Source organism: Aphelocoma coerulescens, chromosome 17, assembly GCF_041296385.1.
Source record: "Aphelocoma coerulescens isolate FSJ_1873_10779 chromosome 17, UR_Acoe_1.0, whole genome shotgun sequence".
NCBI classification, from domain to species: domain Eukaryota; kingdom Metazoa; phylum Chordata; class Aves; order Passeriformes; family Corvidae; genus Aphelocoma; species Aphelocoma coerulescens.
The window spans coordinates 9989265-10007404 of record NC_091030.1 but is presented as its reverse complement, the minus strand read 5'-3'; the positions used below and the strand labels follow the sequence as shown (position 1 = coordinate 10007404).

Below are 18140 nucleotides of genomic sequence, written 5' to 3'. Positions count from 1 at the left end.
AGACTGGCACAGTCCCAGACCTGGCTGGGTTTAATTGCCTGTGAAAGGGGGAAACCAGAGTCCTGCTAGTAGTTAATAATTTTTACTAGACTACCCAGAGTAACTTCCCAGAACACCAGGAGCAGAAAGCACTCATTCAGAGCCTTTCTGTGGCTCTATCCCATGTGCATGCAACATCCACACGATGGACAGTACAGCTCTCCAAGTAATTCCCACACATCTGCCAGGTTTCTGTACAAGAACTGACTTGGCTGGGATAGCACTGATTCATTCTCCTGCTTAAAAATAAGCAGCTGCAGAAGAAATGGTGATTCATTCCAGGAAGTTGTGGAAGACACTTCTGGAAGTCCCCACAGGGCAGCAGTGTAAGACCCCTCCCTACCTGCAACTCTTCCTCACTGCTGCTCTGCCAGCTGTGCCAGGAGCTCCAGGAGCCTTGGAGCACAGGGCTGGCAGGAGGAGCACCAGCACCAGCCCCACTTCTGCTCCCTCTGGTCCCCGAGCTCAGCGGTGCCAGGGCCCCGGAGCTGCGGCTGTTCTGGCACTCAGTTATTCCAGGTCACTGCGTGGGCACCTCGGAGCAAATCACAACGTGTGGGCTCCAGAGCCAGGCCCTGCTGCCGTGGGAGCAGCTCTGCTGGGCGGCCCCACTGTCAGTTCAGATCATGCCTCCCCCGGCCGCCGTGCCAGCGGTGACAGGGCTGTGACAGGGCCTGTGGCACGGCTCAGTGCATCACCGGCCCTGGATCGGGGCCACGGGGCTGCTCCATCCCATTAATGGCTCTGGGAGCACTCCACGCCTGAGCTCATTTTGTGGGTCCACCTTGCACATTTACCTATCATTACTGTAGTCTTGTCAGCAAATGTACAAACAAGCAGGTCTCGGCGTTTCAAAACTGATGCATTAATTTTTAAATGACTGTCATGATAAAAGACTGACAAGGCCAATTCTCTTTATGGCCTATCCAACATTACGTGGGAATCTCCTGTAATGAGCATCTTCTAGAAAACTGCACAAGGCTTCCAGTCCAATCAGTCGGGGCTCGCCATTGCATCCCATTAGTCAATTTGACAAGAACAGTCTAATCGGAGACTATTAATCAGAAACTTTCCTCAGCATCTGCCCTGCTGAAAATACAAAATATTGCTCAGATTCAACGTTACTCACCAGGTGGTAGAGCAATACATTTGAAGTTATAAAGGTCACAAAACCATAGGGAAGATTATGTTTAAGGAAGGAGCTTCCTGCTCTACTCCTTGAAGTTGGAACCCTTCACTTGAACATCAGCCACTTCAGTGATGCCAGAGCATTCCTGCTCTCCCAGCACTGCCCGTGGGCAGCTACAACGACCCTGGCATAGCTGCAACATCCAAGGTAGGGAAATCCTAATTATTCCCAGTTAAGATTAGGAACAGAGGCAAAGGTGGCAAAGTTATTCCAGAAATGAAATTCAAATTCCATTCCTCTCACATGTGCAAACATGGCTCAGCCATGAGTGAAGCTTCCTGTGAAACTCATCCCCAGCTGCTCCTGGGCACAAGCATGAGAAATCTGATTTATACTTCTAGGAGGCTCTCTGCCTCATTCACTGCGTTTGATGCAACCCAGACAAGCCTTGCACAGCAGAGGCTCTCCCATACTTTTACACAGACTGCATTAGACTGACAGTGCAGAATATTTCCAGATATTTTTATAGGCTGTGTACATTGAGGCTTTTTGAATGCCTCCATGAAAAACAAAAAACTGCCCAGTTTTTCAAATAGTAATAGTCTTCCCAGAACTATTAGCTTAGCTTTAACATGAGCAACACTAGTGCATGTTCCATGAACACACACAGAGCTGAGAAAAATTCCTGAGCATGCTTTAGTGCTACCTGGTGATGCAAAGACAGCAGGGAAGCAATTCTGCTGGAAAATGAGAGTCTGGATGTCTCACCTGGCTCACCTTCTCCATCCACACTTGTAGGTTACCAAGAAAAATGTACAGCACTATTTAAAAGGAGTTGAGGTCTCAAGTATCCCTTTCTAAACTTTTGCATTCTTTTGGGTCTATTTCCAACAAGGCAGCTCAGGTCTTTTCCCAGGAGAATTGGGGAACTAGCTGAGGTTAAACTGTGGTCAAACACACTCAAATAGACTTTAAATTCCTTCAAATCTCAGTGTGAGGTGCCCCCCCCAAATTTTCATGAAGGAAACAAAACCAAAAAAGCAGATGAAATCTATTTACTCTTAGAAAAAACCAATAAATATTTTGTGCATAATATTGCAGCTGTTGTTACAAGGCCTGCTGCCCTAAGCTCTTTATTTTTTCTTCATTATTATTATTGAATCACACAACCCTACCAAACTCAAGTTTAGTTCAGTAGTTGGGTTGGGCTTTTTGGTTGGCTGGTTGGGTTTTTCACACGTAAATAGTAAAACCTACCTGCAGCAATTCTGCATCTCTCTTTTCTTCCACAAATACTATACTAGAGGCAAACCAAAAGGCCAGAACTCCGAACACACACAATATTGGCTGGTGACGTTTTCAGTGGATTTCTTGTGTCCATTTTTTCTTACCAAGTCCTGATTACCAGCTCCTCCAAGCCTGGGGATTTTGTTTCAGATAGCAAACTGGCTTGGCAAGCAAAAGAAAGAAAAAAAGGCAGACAAATGGTCCATTTATTGAAGAGCTCTTCAGTTCCTCGCTGTTCACTCTCACATCCAAGCAGGAACCAGAAGGAACGTGTAACCCCGTGTACTCCAATCCAGGGCTATTGGCATGTTCTAAACTGGGAAGATTTTGACTTATGTGAATCTCCCGAAAGGAAAATCTGCTCCAAGTATATTCTTGTCCAAGAATAAATAATAAATCATCTGCTCCAAAACAAGACTGTTCTGTGTAAAATTGGTTTCTTTTGGGGTTTGGTTGGTTGTTTTTTCTTATTCCTCTTGTTTCCTCAAAATGTAAAGCCAGTCAGAAGCTCTGGATAATGCCAAGTTTATTTGGCTAAAAACAGACATTATACCAGTTGTCAAAAAAGTTATCCATTGTAATATTAATGGGAATTCTCTGTATTTATTAGAGCTCCTATTAAAACAAGATCTACCAGCTTAATGTTAAGTTTGCCAAAGTCCGAAATTAGGGAAGGATGGTGAACCACCATGTTGTAACTAGTAGTAAAAGCCACCTTAGCTATGCCCGGTACCTTTAAAACATGAATTTGCTGGTAAGGCTCATATGGGAGGAGCTCTTCCCTATGGAAAAGTATCTCCTGTCTTCTCTCCAGGGAGAAGAGGCAGTGGCAGTTGAGGTGGCGCCCTGTAAACTCCCACAGCCCCAGCTGGTTCCTGCTGCCTCTCCCAGCACCACGGGAGGCTGGAGGTGTCCATGCTGCCCCTCTGGCAGGTGTGCCTGTGGAGGTTTTCCAGGGGCCAGGGCTTTCCCTGCCCCAAGGTCTCCCGCTGCCCCGGCGCCGCTCCCAGCTCCCGCTGGCGCTCGAAGCACGGCGCTCGCCGGCATCTCACGAGCTGTGTACAGGCAAATCTTTCATTTTTCTTTCATTACTCCGGCATGTACTGTCACTTAATTTTTATGTATGCAATCCTTCCTGACAAATATGATCTGCTGCCTGGTAATTCATCTGACGTTCATTCTGTTCCTTGCTCTAATTACGGCTCCGTTCCCACCGCCGCGGCGGGCGCTGCCGAGCCCCTGCTACACCTGTCAGCCGGGTCGGGACTGCCTGATGCCCTTTCATGCCAGTCTGCTGCTAGCAAATACAACCAAAGGGAGAAATGAGATGAATATATTTGCATAAGCCGCACATTCAATTCATGGGTCAGCAGCCAGAGAAATGATGGTTCGGGGCGGTTGCCGGGGCAACGCAGCACCACGAAGTGCCCGCGCTCGGCGTCGCAGCCCAGCCCGCGCGGGTGCCCCGCTCTGGTGTGGGGTGTTCGTCCCTCACAGCTCCTCCAACAAATGTCTTAATTAAAGCAAACCCAAGATCAGTTGATTTCCTGCTGCTACAAAACCTTTATCTCTGGCAAATTATCAAAAACATAGAAAGAAGATTCACATCTGCATATTTTTTGATTGTTAAAATATTCTTTTTCACTTGGATCCAAGAACCGCTGGAAATGGTGATGTGTCCATCCCTCCCACAACACCTCCAGTCTCACTCACTGCTGCTCCCTCAGTGTCTTGCACCTCTCACCTGTTTGCAGGACACCGGTGATGTGAGGAAGGGCAGGGTTTGTGCACCAGCCGCTGAGCTCTTCCTACTCCAGCTTTCTCAATTAAGAGAGAGCAGCCCTGGTAAAGGTCACAAGCTTTGGCTTACATGTGCAGCCAGTTTCCAAGCCCCAATTTATTCTTATTAATATAATAAGTGCAGCAGTCAAACTGGATAAGATCAAATAATTAGACATGATCATATTTTGGCCTGTTCAGATGATGTGATTGTAACTTCCTGTGAAGAGGATTTATTTTCATCTATTAAGTACGGTGGAGATATATCCTAGGACAGCTCTTGATACAAAGGGAAATCTATTTTATGAAAGTAAACTATAGAAATGCCTCCTATTTTTTAAGCACACACAAAACAAGGCAGGTATTTTCCTTCCTTGTGCACTGAGAAACCCGGTGCTGTTGGCCAGTATTAGCAATGAAATTTGTTCACATCTAAGAAAGGATTCAGCAAGACACACTCAGTGGAGGGAATTGCACAAACACAAATAGTGAAACAAATATTGTGTATTCCAAAGTCAACTGAGAGACGTTAGTGTAAAAGAGCCTAAATATTGCACCAAAAGCTAAAGTTCCTTCACTGCTGTAATACAGAAGCACCTTTGGGACTCAAAAAATTCAGACTCATTAATAAAAATGGAAAATCAGCCACCTCTCAAGAGGTCACAGACACAATTATGAAATACTTTATACTGTAAGACTTAAAAGAATGAACTGCATAACTGTGCAATTTTTTACTGCACTGGAATTAATGTTAACAGTAAAAATGAGGAAGACAACCTTGAGATATGTGGAAGATATGAAGAGAAGATGGATGTTTAAAGCATAAGCCAGATTTCAAGTGAAGTCCCTTTTTGGAACAGATGAGCCATGAGGGCTCACCCACCTCGAGCAGTCACAGCCCCAGTCAGGGCAGAGCCCTGATAAGCAGCTGCTGTGAAAGGTATTGGAGGTAACATTGAATTCCAGCAAGCACAGTGCAGGCAAACATGGAAAAGCTGCGTTTGTTACATTTACTGTAAAACACACACCAGGCCAGGCCCTCCAGAAAAAAAATAACAAATGGATTTTAAAACAGAAGACACTTACTCATGCCTTCAAAGAGCATTTAAAACACCCACGGCTGGAAATGCAGTCCCCGTCCCCTGACTCCCACTCGTGTCACTGTGGGAGGACGGGCACCTTGCATTTGAACATCAGAGCTGACCGAGCACACCAGGCCCTGCTTAACGAGTACCAGCTTACCTAAGGAATGTGCTGCGGTGGTTTTAGAACTAAAAAACCGGCCTAATCCAAGATCTCCCAGCTTCACCACCCCTGTGGCTGTTATAAACACGTTGGCTGGTTTTATGTCTGCAAGAAGAAAAAGGTAAAAGGTCAAAGCCACAAAAGGTTATTTGGTTCTAATGCTGCGATAGGAGCATCGCCTGGAGCGCTCGCGGTACAAAGAGGCTCGAGCAGAACTGTGCTTCTTTGGAGCTTTGATAGGCTCAATCTTCCAAGGCTTCGAGCTCTGCACAGACACAAAAATCAGAGTGTACTTCCCAGCACACAAGAAATACCAATGAGGGAAAATGTAGGAAACAGCTCAACAGAACAGAGGCAACCTCTTTAACTGCTGGAAATCAAAGAAATGAGCCCAGTTCTTCTTGGGAATGATCACTTTCCACAGGAAACTGCACTGCCCACCACCATCCCCTCATGCAAAGGGTAATTACTGTTCCACATATACATAAATTCCAGGCTCTACACAGCCTAGTTGGTTCATGGAGGGTAGAAATCACTACAAGCCCAGTTTCCCAAGCAGTCATATCAGGACTGAGTTAGAGGCTCTTTCCTCGTGTTAGAGCAGTCTCAACCTGAGAGGCTCCACATTTCAGCCACCAATCACAGACCTAATTCAGGTACAATTGATACACTGCATCGGGGGATGCATAATGGAGCAAAAATGACATCACACTGCTGAAAAATACAGTGAAGAATTCCCTCCTTCACAGGAGCAAGGAAATAACAAGCAGCTGAGATGGGTGTTGGTGTCTTTGGGGAAATTTGCATTTCCTGAGTCCAGTCCTTCCCAAAGCACTTCACTGATGCTGAAAGCAAGAGTGTAATTTTTGGATAGAGCTCAAATTTATAAGATGTTCTGAGACAAGAGATTGAAAAATAATTAATGAAAATAGAGAACAGGTTATGAGAGTGTGGGACATATTTGTATTAATATTTCAGAAAAGCCTGCAAGACAGGAAAACTCTTCTCAACTCTCTAAGGTCACAGCTAATATAACGAAGACTATTTCTTAGAGTTCACTGTATCCAGGAGTCTCAGCATTTTATTTCTGACACTTTTCTAATGGCAAGTTTGACACTTCTACTTAATATCAGTGTCTGGAATACAAAGCAGCTCATCTTCCTAATACCACACTCACTTTGGCCTGAATGCTTTAACAATGAGGCAGAGACAGAAGGAGAAATCCATCTTGCAGGCTCCAGCCTCTCTAAACATGCATTGGCTGAACATCAGCATAATTGTTTTTGAATGCAGGCGCTTACTAATTGGAACATTATATTATTATTCAGTGAAAAGAGACTGAATTAATGTTACCTCTGTGCATCACCCTGCGGGAGTGCATGTGTTCCACTGCACTGCATAACTGCACAAAATATTTCCACACCGTCCTTTCTGGGATTAACCGTTTCTGCTTTTTAAAATACTGTGGGAGGAAATAAATAAAAGATCAGTGAAAAAGCAACATATTTGACTCGTTCCTGGAATTGTGTTGGTCAGCTGCAGGTTGCTCATGTCTTCCAGATCTGCAGCTGTATGACTTTTCTTCTGATTAGCTTTTAACTCCTCCTCTCTGTGTGGAAACTTCATTGCAGTTCACTAATTAACAACTATTATGAAAAATATGCTTAAATAGGTTTGACATTTTTGAATGGACACAATTATGATTAGCATTAATCTCCTTAATTACCTTGCAAAACATATTTAATGCCTCAAAACAACAAATGTCTCAAATATTTTGCCTTAAGAAACAAAAGACCATTAAAAACCCCCTTGTAAACATTCATTATTGCATCGTCCACTAACAAGGAAAAGGAAATCTGCTTCCCTTTTTTAAAAGATGGCCAGAACATCAATAAAGTATCCATGTTTCTTCTGTGATCAGGTAGAATAATATATTCTATTTCATGCATAATGGGAACACTAAATGAACTGCACTCTGTAGTGAGACTGAGACACTCCTGATCAGCTGGGTGTGTTTAGGCAGCGCCAAGCGCAGCTGGGTCCAGGTTCCAGGGACCTCTGAATGCCCCAAAGCTCTCAGAATAATGGGAAGCATAAAGCACCACCACGGAGTGCAGCATGGCCCTGGCTCCCTGCAATACTGGAGTCTTCTTCAACCCACTACAGGAATAAAGAACCAGCTGCACACTTCAGTGAAGGCCAAACATTACAGACCTTCAGCTGCTCTCCTTCCTTTTCAGGAGGGCACACCAGCCGTGTCTGGCACCCCACCCAGGCATCCCAAAACTGCAGGGCTCAGATTGTTGGTCCCTGGCTTCTCACTGAGCCAGCTCCACAGCCAGAGCATTAACAAGATACACTTGTAACACTTCCAGAGGTTTCCTATTGCTCCTCATGCCCTGCCACACTGGCTGTCACTGGGAGCGCCGCACACCCTCCTGCCTCACCACAGCTGCACTTCCTCTGCTGCACACCCATGAGAATTCCCAGCTGCAGCGGGAATAAAGGAAGGGAATGGCTTGCTGCCCCTTTCTGCATCTCATGCTTTCCCCTCTCATCACTGACATCTGATGTCCGTTGCCACATTCTCTATTTTATGTGAAATGCTGTTACCAGTTCGTGTTTGACTCAAGCAATGGCAAATTTTCTTTTGCAGATCATCTGTGAAGGGGCACGACTGTGCAATTCCCCAGGCAGCAAATCTGACAGATTGCAACAGTCTCAACCCAAAACTCGGGAGAGAACACAGAGGAATTACAGAGGGTGAGGGAGAAAGTGTTATATACACAATAAAATTATTTAATTCTCATTAAAATACTTAAGAGTGGATATGCAAGACCACAAGTGATAATTTTCTAAATGTCATGTCCAATAAGGTTCGCCTGACATTTACAAGGAAGTCCCAACTCTCCAGTGGTTTTCCTGCAGCTCTACATTTCTCATAAATAATGCAGGCACCGGGGCGTGACAGAGACAGGCCCTGGGTTTATCACCCTCACACCTTCCGAGGGTTGTCACCACTGTTCCACTGAAAATCCACACAGGAGCTTCAGCTCCCAGGGAGGGGAGAGAGTGACACGGAGGGGCTGGTGAGGAAACTCCCCTGCTGCAGAGGAGCTGCATTTAGGAGGAAGCTTTTGTTCCCTCTTGGGTTTAGGGCTTGGTTTTGGGGTTTTTTTACCTCTGTTAAAAAAAACCCCCAAAAACTGAATTTCCAGATTTGCACCAATCAAAAAACTTCATTTATAAGACTTTGAAAAAAACAAATGCATTTTCTTCATGCCTGAAATACAGAGGGAACACAGAGCTGGGGCACTGGAAGCCAGCACAGTCCAGCGCTGGGCAAGGCACCAATCTAAGAATCTACCAGTTATGTTTTGGAAAATGTAACTCTTATTATAATGACATAGAAAGTAATTTTTAAAACATTAAATAGCCAACCCTGATAAGCAAATGAATGTATTTGTCAGTATTTTAAACTAAAAACTAAAAATGACCAAAAAATATAAATATTTCATATAAAGAAATCTTACAATTTTGTAGGTAAAACTTCTGTAAGCTGAGATTGCAAACTCAAGCAGAGCCCTTGCACAGTCCAGGATGTCTCACACACCCCTAACCCCTGCTCTCACAATCCTTGGGTTTTTTCCGTCTTCAACCGCAACCACAAAAAGCCTGAGATGAGCTGCAAGTTTCCCAGGAAATGGTGGGAAAAGAGCAAAATCCAGCAGAAGCCCCAAGAAAACAGGGAGGACAAAGGCAGAGCTGCTGCATGGGCAGAAGGAGCAGCCGAGCCCCCCCAGCTCCCCGAGGCTGCAATTCCCGGGCTGGGGCAGATCCCCCTTCCCTCCTTGAGTGAGGCTGGAGCTGGGGATCTGGGGCTCTCCCCAGGAGTGACTCTGCCAACTGCCTGCTCCCAGCACTCGCCCAGGGCCTCTCCTGTGAGACAAAGCAGATTCTCCTGGATCCTGTAAATTTAGCCATTGACTATGGACTGAATGGGTAACTTGTTTGACAGCCTTTGGCCTAGTGCCTCATAGCTCTGCTGGCAAAGAAAACAAATCTGTTAATAAGATATTTTAACTGTGACAACAAGGAGGAAGAGAACTTTCCAAACATTCATTTATGATAATTACAGAATAATGATGGCAAAAACCAGGTAAAACATGGAGAGAAGGTTGAGAGTGCTAACAAACATGATATAACACATCTGTTCTCACAAGGGATGTATGTCTAAAGATTAACATGTCAAAGAAAATATAAAAGCAGGTGGTAACAGCTTAACTAAAGCTGGTTTGCAGCAATACAAGTATTCCTAAGAGCAACATAAAAGAAGAACAAGTACTTGAAACATTTTCTCAAACCCAAATCCCCACTGCAAAGAAAGTCAATACACTTCCTTGAATGTCTTGTGAGTGGCAGACAGGCAATGTGAATAGTGAACCCAACAGTAATTAAATGTCCCCATCAATCACAGACTGAGTAAATCAACTTCGCAAATAACACACGTGTCCCACCAGATCACAGACACTTGCTCCCCTCTGCAGCAGTGACCAGAAGCTCAGGGTATGCCCTGGGGTATTCAAAATGCCACCAGACACCTTGATTCAGATCTGAAGGCAACCTGGGGGTGTGCAAAACTGCAAGAGGAGATAAAAAGTGCTTCTAACCCATCTGTGCTCACCCACTGCCTTGGGTCTGCCTAATCCTGGTAGTCTGCAGCACCTCCAGGACGGACACATCCTTACCTTAATCATCTGGGAGAGATCCCCAGCGTCAGCCAGCTCCAGCACAATGTTGAGTTCATTGTCTTCAATAAAAGAATCCAAATACTTAATTATATTGGGGTGGTTCAGTTGCTGCAGCGGGAGGGAATGCAAGAGGAACAGTTACAACGTGGTCATGACAACTCCCAGACACAACACCTGCACCTCCTGTGACCCACGTGCAAAACGTTCACAGTCGGTGCACCCACAGCCTGGGCCGAGCTGCTACAGACAAAATCCTGTGAGAAACAGCATTTCTCACAGGCACAGCACCCTGGAAATGTCCTTAGCAAAGAGCAATTCCACCCAAACAGAGTGAAACAACCTCTTCTATCGGAAACTTGCAAAACATTTAAAAGCAATTTCCTGAAGGATGCCTTGTTAAGCAATAACTGATTTTTTTCCCCCATTAAAAAGAAACAAAGCCCCAACTGTTGGTTACAGTACTCAAGGTCTCTTTGCCCCTTAAAAGAACAAAAAAACTAAATTACAACTTTGATGGAGAAAAGTAACACACAAATTGCACGTGACACTTTATTATCTGATTATTTATGCTGGCTTCCTCACTAATTCTTTTCCTTCATTTCAGTATAGCTCATTCTTATATTCACTACTGATGCTTGAACTTTTTTTTTACTAGAACCCAAAAGTACCACAGATCCTCTTTCTGAATGTAAGCTTTGGCATTATTTTTCTCCATGACTATTGAGCAACTGGCTCATGTTTATCCTTCCCTGCAGCCTACAGAGTCAGGCTACAACTGCATGAATTTGAACAGAAATCCCTAGAATCACAGGCACAGAAGTAATTATTTAATACTTTTAGAATGAAATTCGACTAGTTAAACTAAATTTTTAGCCTTCTGCAATCTGTTGCACTTACTAAAAATAGATATTTAAAGTGCAACACATCTATGTTTTTAATCAACAATTTAAAATAAACTACTAAGGCATTAAAAATCACTAGTTGCTTTAATCACTTAAACACACTCTGGTTTCACAGCCTTTATCTAAATGATCATTTTTCATGTGTGATATTTATACACACACATACGTAACATGTACAGGCAAAACTGCTTTCCCCTTTACTGTGTAAGCTTTACTTGCCAACCTGAAAACAATTTTTTTCACAAAACAAAACCAATCAAAAAAAAAAAAAGAAAGAAAAAGAAAGAAAAAGTCATTATAAAAATTCTTACCTTCAAGAGGTCAATTTCTTTAATGCAGTCTTGCCTTGCCTTAGCATCCATCATTTCAAAAATCTTCAAAGACAAAAACATAGGAGATAAAAATGAAGCAACAAAAAAAAGTACTTTATACTTTAACAAGCAGTTGGTGTTTCCTTCCCCAATTTGTACATGCTCTACTGTAATGAGTATTCACACAATCCTCAGATCAAAGAAAGATCAATGTTTTCTTTATTTTGAAACCACTACAGGGATAATGTTGGGGTAAAACTAATTTTAAAACTCATAGGCAATATTCTAAGCAGCACAAAAAATAAAGATACAAGTTTGTGAATTTGCTGCTGTGATTTTCATTGATTTAGTTATTATTAATTTCATATAGTAAATAAAAGACAAAATGTTCACTTTTCTCTTTTAAATAGATATAGCTTCCACTGATTTATCTGTAATAATTAACAATAACATTGAGCATTAATATTCATTCCACGGTGATCAGTAAGTCACTAGAAATGAGAGTTTGGAGGATCTGTTGAAGGATTAAAGGCAAATTTCTTCAAACAAAATTCTGTTCTGAATACTGCCCAATACTTTCAGCCAAGTTTAAAAAAAACTACACTTCTGGCATCCAAGTTTTCACAAATTCTTCTCAAACTCCACCAGCAAGCTCCAGCCTGTTTCCCTTCCGTGTTCCTGTGGTTCAGCTGTGTTGGGATGGCATCTCCTCATGGCACCAGCACAGTCCCAGGGCCTCACTGTTTCACACATTTAGTAACAATTTGGTGAACCCTTTTCTTAAAGTGAAAGGTGAAATTTAAAATAAATATGAAATGGCAATACTGCTAGGTAATTCTGATTTGGACACAAGGAGCCCACTGCAAGGCGATGAGGGACGAAGAGCCTGGAGGGCAGAGTTATGTGCCTCCAGGTCATCTGGCAGGCCCTTGAAACATTCCCATTCTGCTCTCGAAGCAGGAGACTCTGCACTGAAATGCTCACCTGGACTTTCTTCAGTGCCACAGGTTTCCTGTCCAGGAGACAAGTTGCTCTGTAAACTTCGCTGAATTGGCCTCGTCCGATCTTTTTCTCGATCTGAAAATCTGCCAAGGTGCAGCGATACGGGTACGACGTTAAATGTCTCTGTCAAAGGAAAGGCAGTCAGGGACCCGAAAGAGCCACTCAGCCCCTCCTGCTCTCACTGCTTGTGAGCAAGGGTTTCACCTCGGCTGATGAGAATGGAGAACAGCCCGACCACAAATGCATGAATTCCTCGCAGATGCAGCAGTAACACAGGCTGGAGGAAGCCAAATGACTTCTCTAAAAAGGGAATTAAAGTCTTGCCTTCCGTGTAAGTAACTAATTAGTCCCAAACTGTTCTCCCTCGTTGCACAGCCTCTCATCAGCTCTGCCTGCCTGTGTCACCTGGGAGATGCCGATGCTGCAGCCAAGCAGTCCCAGGTAAACACCCAGGCAGGCAGGGAGACACAGCCTAATGAGGAGCACGGACTCCATGGACTGCAACTGCTCCCGAGAGCCCTTCTGGTCTCCTCTGTAATTAGCACGGCTGCCAAACAATGTTTAAAAAAGAAATTATGAAAATTAATTACTCAAAGTTACCACACGTGCCAAGTAGAACATTTTCAAGTTTCAGCATCTTGAGCCATTTCAGAGTTTGCATCAAATACCACAAAAAAAGAAGTTCCCAGCAGAGGCTGTGGGTGGGGAAGGGCTTCCAGGGATGAGCCATCACCTACAGCCCAACCCGGAGCAGCCACGCCCAGCACAAGTGGCCGGGAGGGCTGCACGTTTGAAGGAATGACTATTGCTACCACTGTCGCTTCCTAATGCAGCAGGAGAGGGCTGGAATTGAGACTTAAAATGCAGGGAAAGCTTTCAGTCCAGCATTGGGACCTGCAGCTATTTCTGAAGGCAAGCCCCACAGAAAGAGGAAGGTAATTTCTCCAAGTGCTTCCTTCAAGCAGCGCAGGGCATGGTTCCCTTTAAGAACTCCTCAGTCTCCCCTACACTCTGGAATAAGTCACCAGCTATTAACTGCAATCAAAGTTTGGGTCAGCTCTCAGTGCTTGTGCTGTGCTTGGAATTATGCTGCATTCACAGAGATTAAAAAAAACAAACCAAAACTGAAGTCCAAAGATTCATTTCTCCAAGTCTGGCAGTGTACACTATGCAATAAACTGGGAGCATCCTTTCAGTGATGAGGGAACAGGTATCCTACAGGTTATCAGATAAAGGGCAGAAGTCTAAAATTGCTTTGCTTTTTTGTTTACATACATCCTCCTCTAAATTACTAAATTATCACCAGAGTAAGGCAACACAGGATGAAAGCAGACAAGCAAATATTCCAATTAATCAGCCCCTGCAGCCTTCTCAGTTTAAGGTGGTTGCAACCTCTCCTTGCAGGGAATCTGATAAACAGAGCCACTCCTCAATACCTGTCACAGTGGATACTCAGTTCATTCCAGGCAGTGTAACAAACATCAGCTCCCCTGCACTGTTTGCGTGGCAGGGCCAGCAGAGTCCGCACGCAGGGATTTGTCCCATTTTCCTGGTTCCCACCAGAAACATCTCCACTTCCCAACTGTTTTACACATGAGCTGCTAAGCAAGTTCCTTGACCTGTACAGACAAACCACTTTCCCCAGACAAAACAAAGGTGTCAGCACATAAACCTACAAAGCACTTTTTCCTAACTTAAAAATAGAAAGGAATCACAGCATTTCCTTCACCATATCCACGTGCCGCCTGAGCTGTTCTTGAGCAGTAAGAAAGTCTGAGCAAAAGCTTTAACTTGGAGTTACCATTCACAGTAGAAGCAGCACTTCTTAGAACATTTCATGAGGCAACTACTACAAAACTTTATTTTTCAGAAAGAAATCCACACTGAAATCAAGGAGTTTCCACTTGCCCTTCTTAAATTGTTGTGTGTGTTTACACCAAGAGTGCTTAAGTGTAAAACAATGTTTCAAGCATGTGCCAAGAAATACCTACCAACTTCTGAACTTGAAAACATAAATAAACATTAGGCAAGTGAGGGGAATGTGTCCCAGCCCCTTTGCCACGGGGAGCCCAGGAGCTGCTGGTGCTGGGGGTGATGCTGCCCATGCCTGGACACCTCTGCTGATGTGTTCTGGCACCGCCAGGACTGCAGCTGCACATTTACATATGCAATGACCTAGATTTGCATGGGCTATCACAACCTATCAGACCTAATTAAAGTAACAGAGCTTTCAGAGAGGGCAGGAGATGTTTGATTACAGAACAAACCAGGAATCATCCTCAGGTGAGGCCAAACTGTACCAGAAAGCTTCCTATTGATCACAGGCCACTTTCCCTTATGTTCAAACTTAACCTTCTCTTGCTGTACTTGAATGTAAGCAGGAAGCTCTGCTAAGTACTGTTAGCACACTGAACACCTAGGAAATATCTGCCTTCTCAGAATAACCCCCTCTAGTCTGGCCTTACACACATTTCACTTATTTCATGACTTTTGACATGGGGGGCTCCATTGTTTTCAAGTCCTTCCACAATTAACCACCACAATTTTTCAGAAAGCTGGCAAAGAACCAACCCCTATTAATTCAAACAACCCATGATCTTTACTTCTGCAAACCTCAGAGTTTTCATGTACAGGTATAAATTGTAATTGTAATAAGAGATAATTGTAATAAGATACCACCATCATCTTCAAACTTGTCCATTAAAAATAAGCTTTCTCATTCCTAGGACAGATTCAGGCTCAGGTTTGCATAACTGCAGTAAAATCAAGCCCCTGCCTCTACAGATCAGGTGTCAAGGCCAACAATGGAGCTTAAATTAAAAAAAAAAAAAACAAACAACAAACAACTAAATAAAAAGAAGAAAAAATTAAATAAAAAGAAGAAAAATGACCAAGCAAAAAGAACCCTAACCACTAGACACTATGAAAATTGGGCTGTTTGCACATTTCTGTCCCCAGGGCAGCTGTAGGAAGGGCACAGTCTGGGAAGAACTTGTTTTGAGACAAAGGCTGTTCTCTTCATCCACACAAGGAAGCATCATTCTTCTCCTACTCCATGGGGGAAAAAAAAAGTCTAAGATTGAAGTCAAGTAATTCCTCATGCAAATAAAAAGGCCATTCATTTTTAAGAAATGCAGAGATTATTCCAAGAACAAGCTCTTCTGGACATCTCCTCTGGCATACATGTGCTCTGTGAGATGGAACCACTGGTGGCAGTGCACAAATTCCAAAGCTGGCAAAAGCAGGCAATGGCAGCCCTTGTCACAGAACTTCAGGGGGAAGTTCACCAGGGCTTTTAGCCTCAAATTTTGAAGTGTTACAAGATCTTCTGCAAAACAGATTTGGTAAGGTTTCATAACACTAAAAAAACCCCAGTGAAATAAAAGCTTCAGTTATCTTGTACATACCAGAACAGATTCAGAAAAGGGCAAGGATTCCTGGGAGTCTCCACATCCCAGATTATAAAGGAACCCAAACACGGGGAAGGCAGAATTAGGGAAGTTCCTTGCTACAGACTTGCTCCTTGGATGCAGTTTGTACTTAACAACCCCCCATTCTGGGGGCTGTTACCTGTACAACTGGATATTCCATAGTTCCCTCCAAATCCTGCTCTTAGGACATGCAGGCAGGACACCTACACACCCTGAACACATTTTCTGTATTTTATTTTTGTTCATGAGTAGCTGTCCAGAATTTGTTTTGGGATAGGGAAGAAGAAAAAACTGTTCTGACTTTCAATGTCCAGAACAATTAGTGTTTGGGCAATAAATGTACCTCTTTGTAATTACTTAAGATCCAGAGAAAACCTGAACAGCCCCAAGAGAACTGTGGGGGCAGCTCTGCCTGCAGCATCTAAGCCCTTCTTCTGGGTCAAGGAGCACCCTAAGAGTGAAAACAAAAATATCATAAATACAACCCCACTGCAGAGCCAGGCCTGTCCCTCTGCTCTCCCAGAGGCACAGGAAATCCAAGGCTGAATGGGCTGAGAAAGGGAAATGTTCGCTGCTAATTGCACAATATAGAAACCCAGAGTGCTAATGTTAATTAATAATAAAGTCAGTTGTGTACTGCTGATTGGCATGTGGAAAACAGGCACCAGCCAGCCCTGCACAAAGGGCTACAGGCATTTAGAGTATTTGTAATCAACCTAAAAACTGTTAAGATTGGTTAACCAAGAGTTAAAAAGTCAGACAGTACAATCTTCAGATGCCAATAAAAGCATCTTTCCTGTAGAGCCATGAAATGAAATATTCTTTAGAAGAGTAAAAACATACTCGCCCAATTAATTTTCTGAAATCTCATTAAAAAATTTAGCCAGACTAAGTCATACACTTCTGACCTGAATTTTAATTATCTTTACGCTGGATATAAGGTTTTTCTGATATTTGCAATGCATCATTAATTTTAAAGGAATGGTTTCCTTGCTTCTAAAGTGCATACTTCATCTGAGTGACATTTACTGTAACTAATTTCACCTTTAAAAGACATCTGCAGTAGTGATGGGGGATCTCCAGCCCCTCCAGTAGAACATGCACACACATTATAAGCAATGATTTACTATCAGCATCAGTATTTCAAACCCTTTTCGTATGTCCAAAATTATACACCTGCCTCCATTCAATAACACCTACCTGGAAAGAATTTTGCATACTTTGAGGCTGAAATTCCAGTGTGAATTTATGGGAACACATTAGAACAGATTGATTAAAGAAAGAACTTCTAAGCTCGTAAGAGATGAGGAAACTTTTAAAATATGGATAATCCTTCAAACAGGTAGCCAAGTAATTATTGAAGAATACATCAGGTTTTTCAATTTGAGCTTCAAAATGAGACTACACAGTCATCATAAAATATCCTTCACTCAAACTGTTACCTGGAATTTAAAGTTTGCTGAAGAACTTGGTTTGAGTTTCAAAGTTGCGGCATCCCTGTCAGCACGAATGGGATCTATCCTGATATCCAGATATTCTGTACCTATCTAGACATTTGTACTATAACATGACAAGGAAAGAGAGAAATACCTTGGAAATAGTAGGACAAGGTGATATTCACAAAGAAATTAAAATTACCATAGGAATAATCTCTTAGCAGCTCTGCTAAGATGTGAGTATATAAAAGAGTTGTTTAAAAGTGAGTTATTGTGTTTATTTAGTATGAAAACTAAGTGAAAAATTACAACTCTATATTTTTATATCACTGATTTACTCCTAAATAATTTTTATTGCTTACTGCTATAAACACTAAGTAATCTAGAGACTTAAATAATTAACACCTTCACTCTGGAACATTACTAGAAAATGCTCTCCCTCTTGCTGATGAACTTCCTTGGTGTATCTCTGGGCAGATAAGAGAACCAAAAGCCAAAACTGTGATTTTACTGGACTTTTTCTTTTATTATTATTTGTATTACAGATAACTTCTAAATATCCAGCATTATTCAAAGGTTTCATCTTATTAACTAAACTACAGCAGTTAAAGATGGAAAGAAAAAGCCTGACACACTTCCTCATATTCTGTACTGATGAGTTATAAAGCAGAAAAAACACCTCTGTCAGAACTGAAAAAAAAAGAAGCTGTAGAAAGCAGCATAATTACAGGAAAAGCTCTGGGAAAGGAGCACGTTGTTGCTCTGGTCTTTTGGGGGCTGGCACAGTAGTTTGGAATGAAAGGGATGGAAGGAAGGGAAGGCCATTCC

General features: G+C 42.9%; 1 protein-coding gene across 2 annotated transcripts in view; it reads right to left on the bottom strand.

Moving 5' to 3' along the window:
• Positions 1-18140, bottom strand: part of NEK6 (NIMA related kinase 6) — a 45820-nt gene that overhangs the window by 9011 nt on the left and 18669 nt on the right. For both annotated transcript variants that reach the window (XM_069031883.1, XM_069031882.1), the window contains exons 3-7: positions 12428-12568; positions 11444-11506; positions 10228-10338; positions 6833-6941; positions 5477-5584 (exon numbers count right to left, since the gene is read on the bottom strand). In XM_069031883.1, the coding sequence (XP_068887984.1) occupies positions 5477-5584; positions 6833-6941; positions 10228-10338; positions 11444-11506; positions 12428-12568 (532 nt within the window). The remainder of the gene's footprint in view (positions 1-5476; positions 5585-6832; positions 6942-10227; positions 10339-11443; positions 11507-12427; positions 12569-18140) is intronic.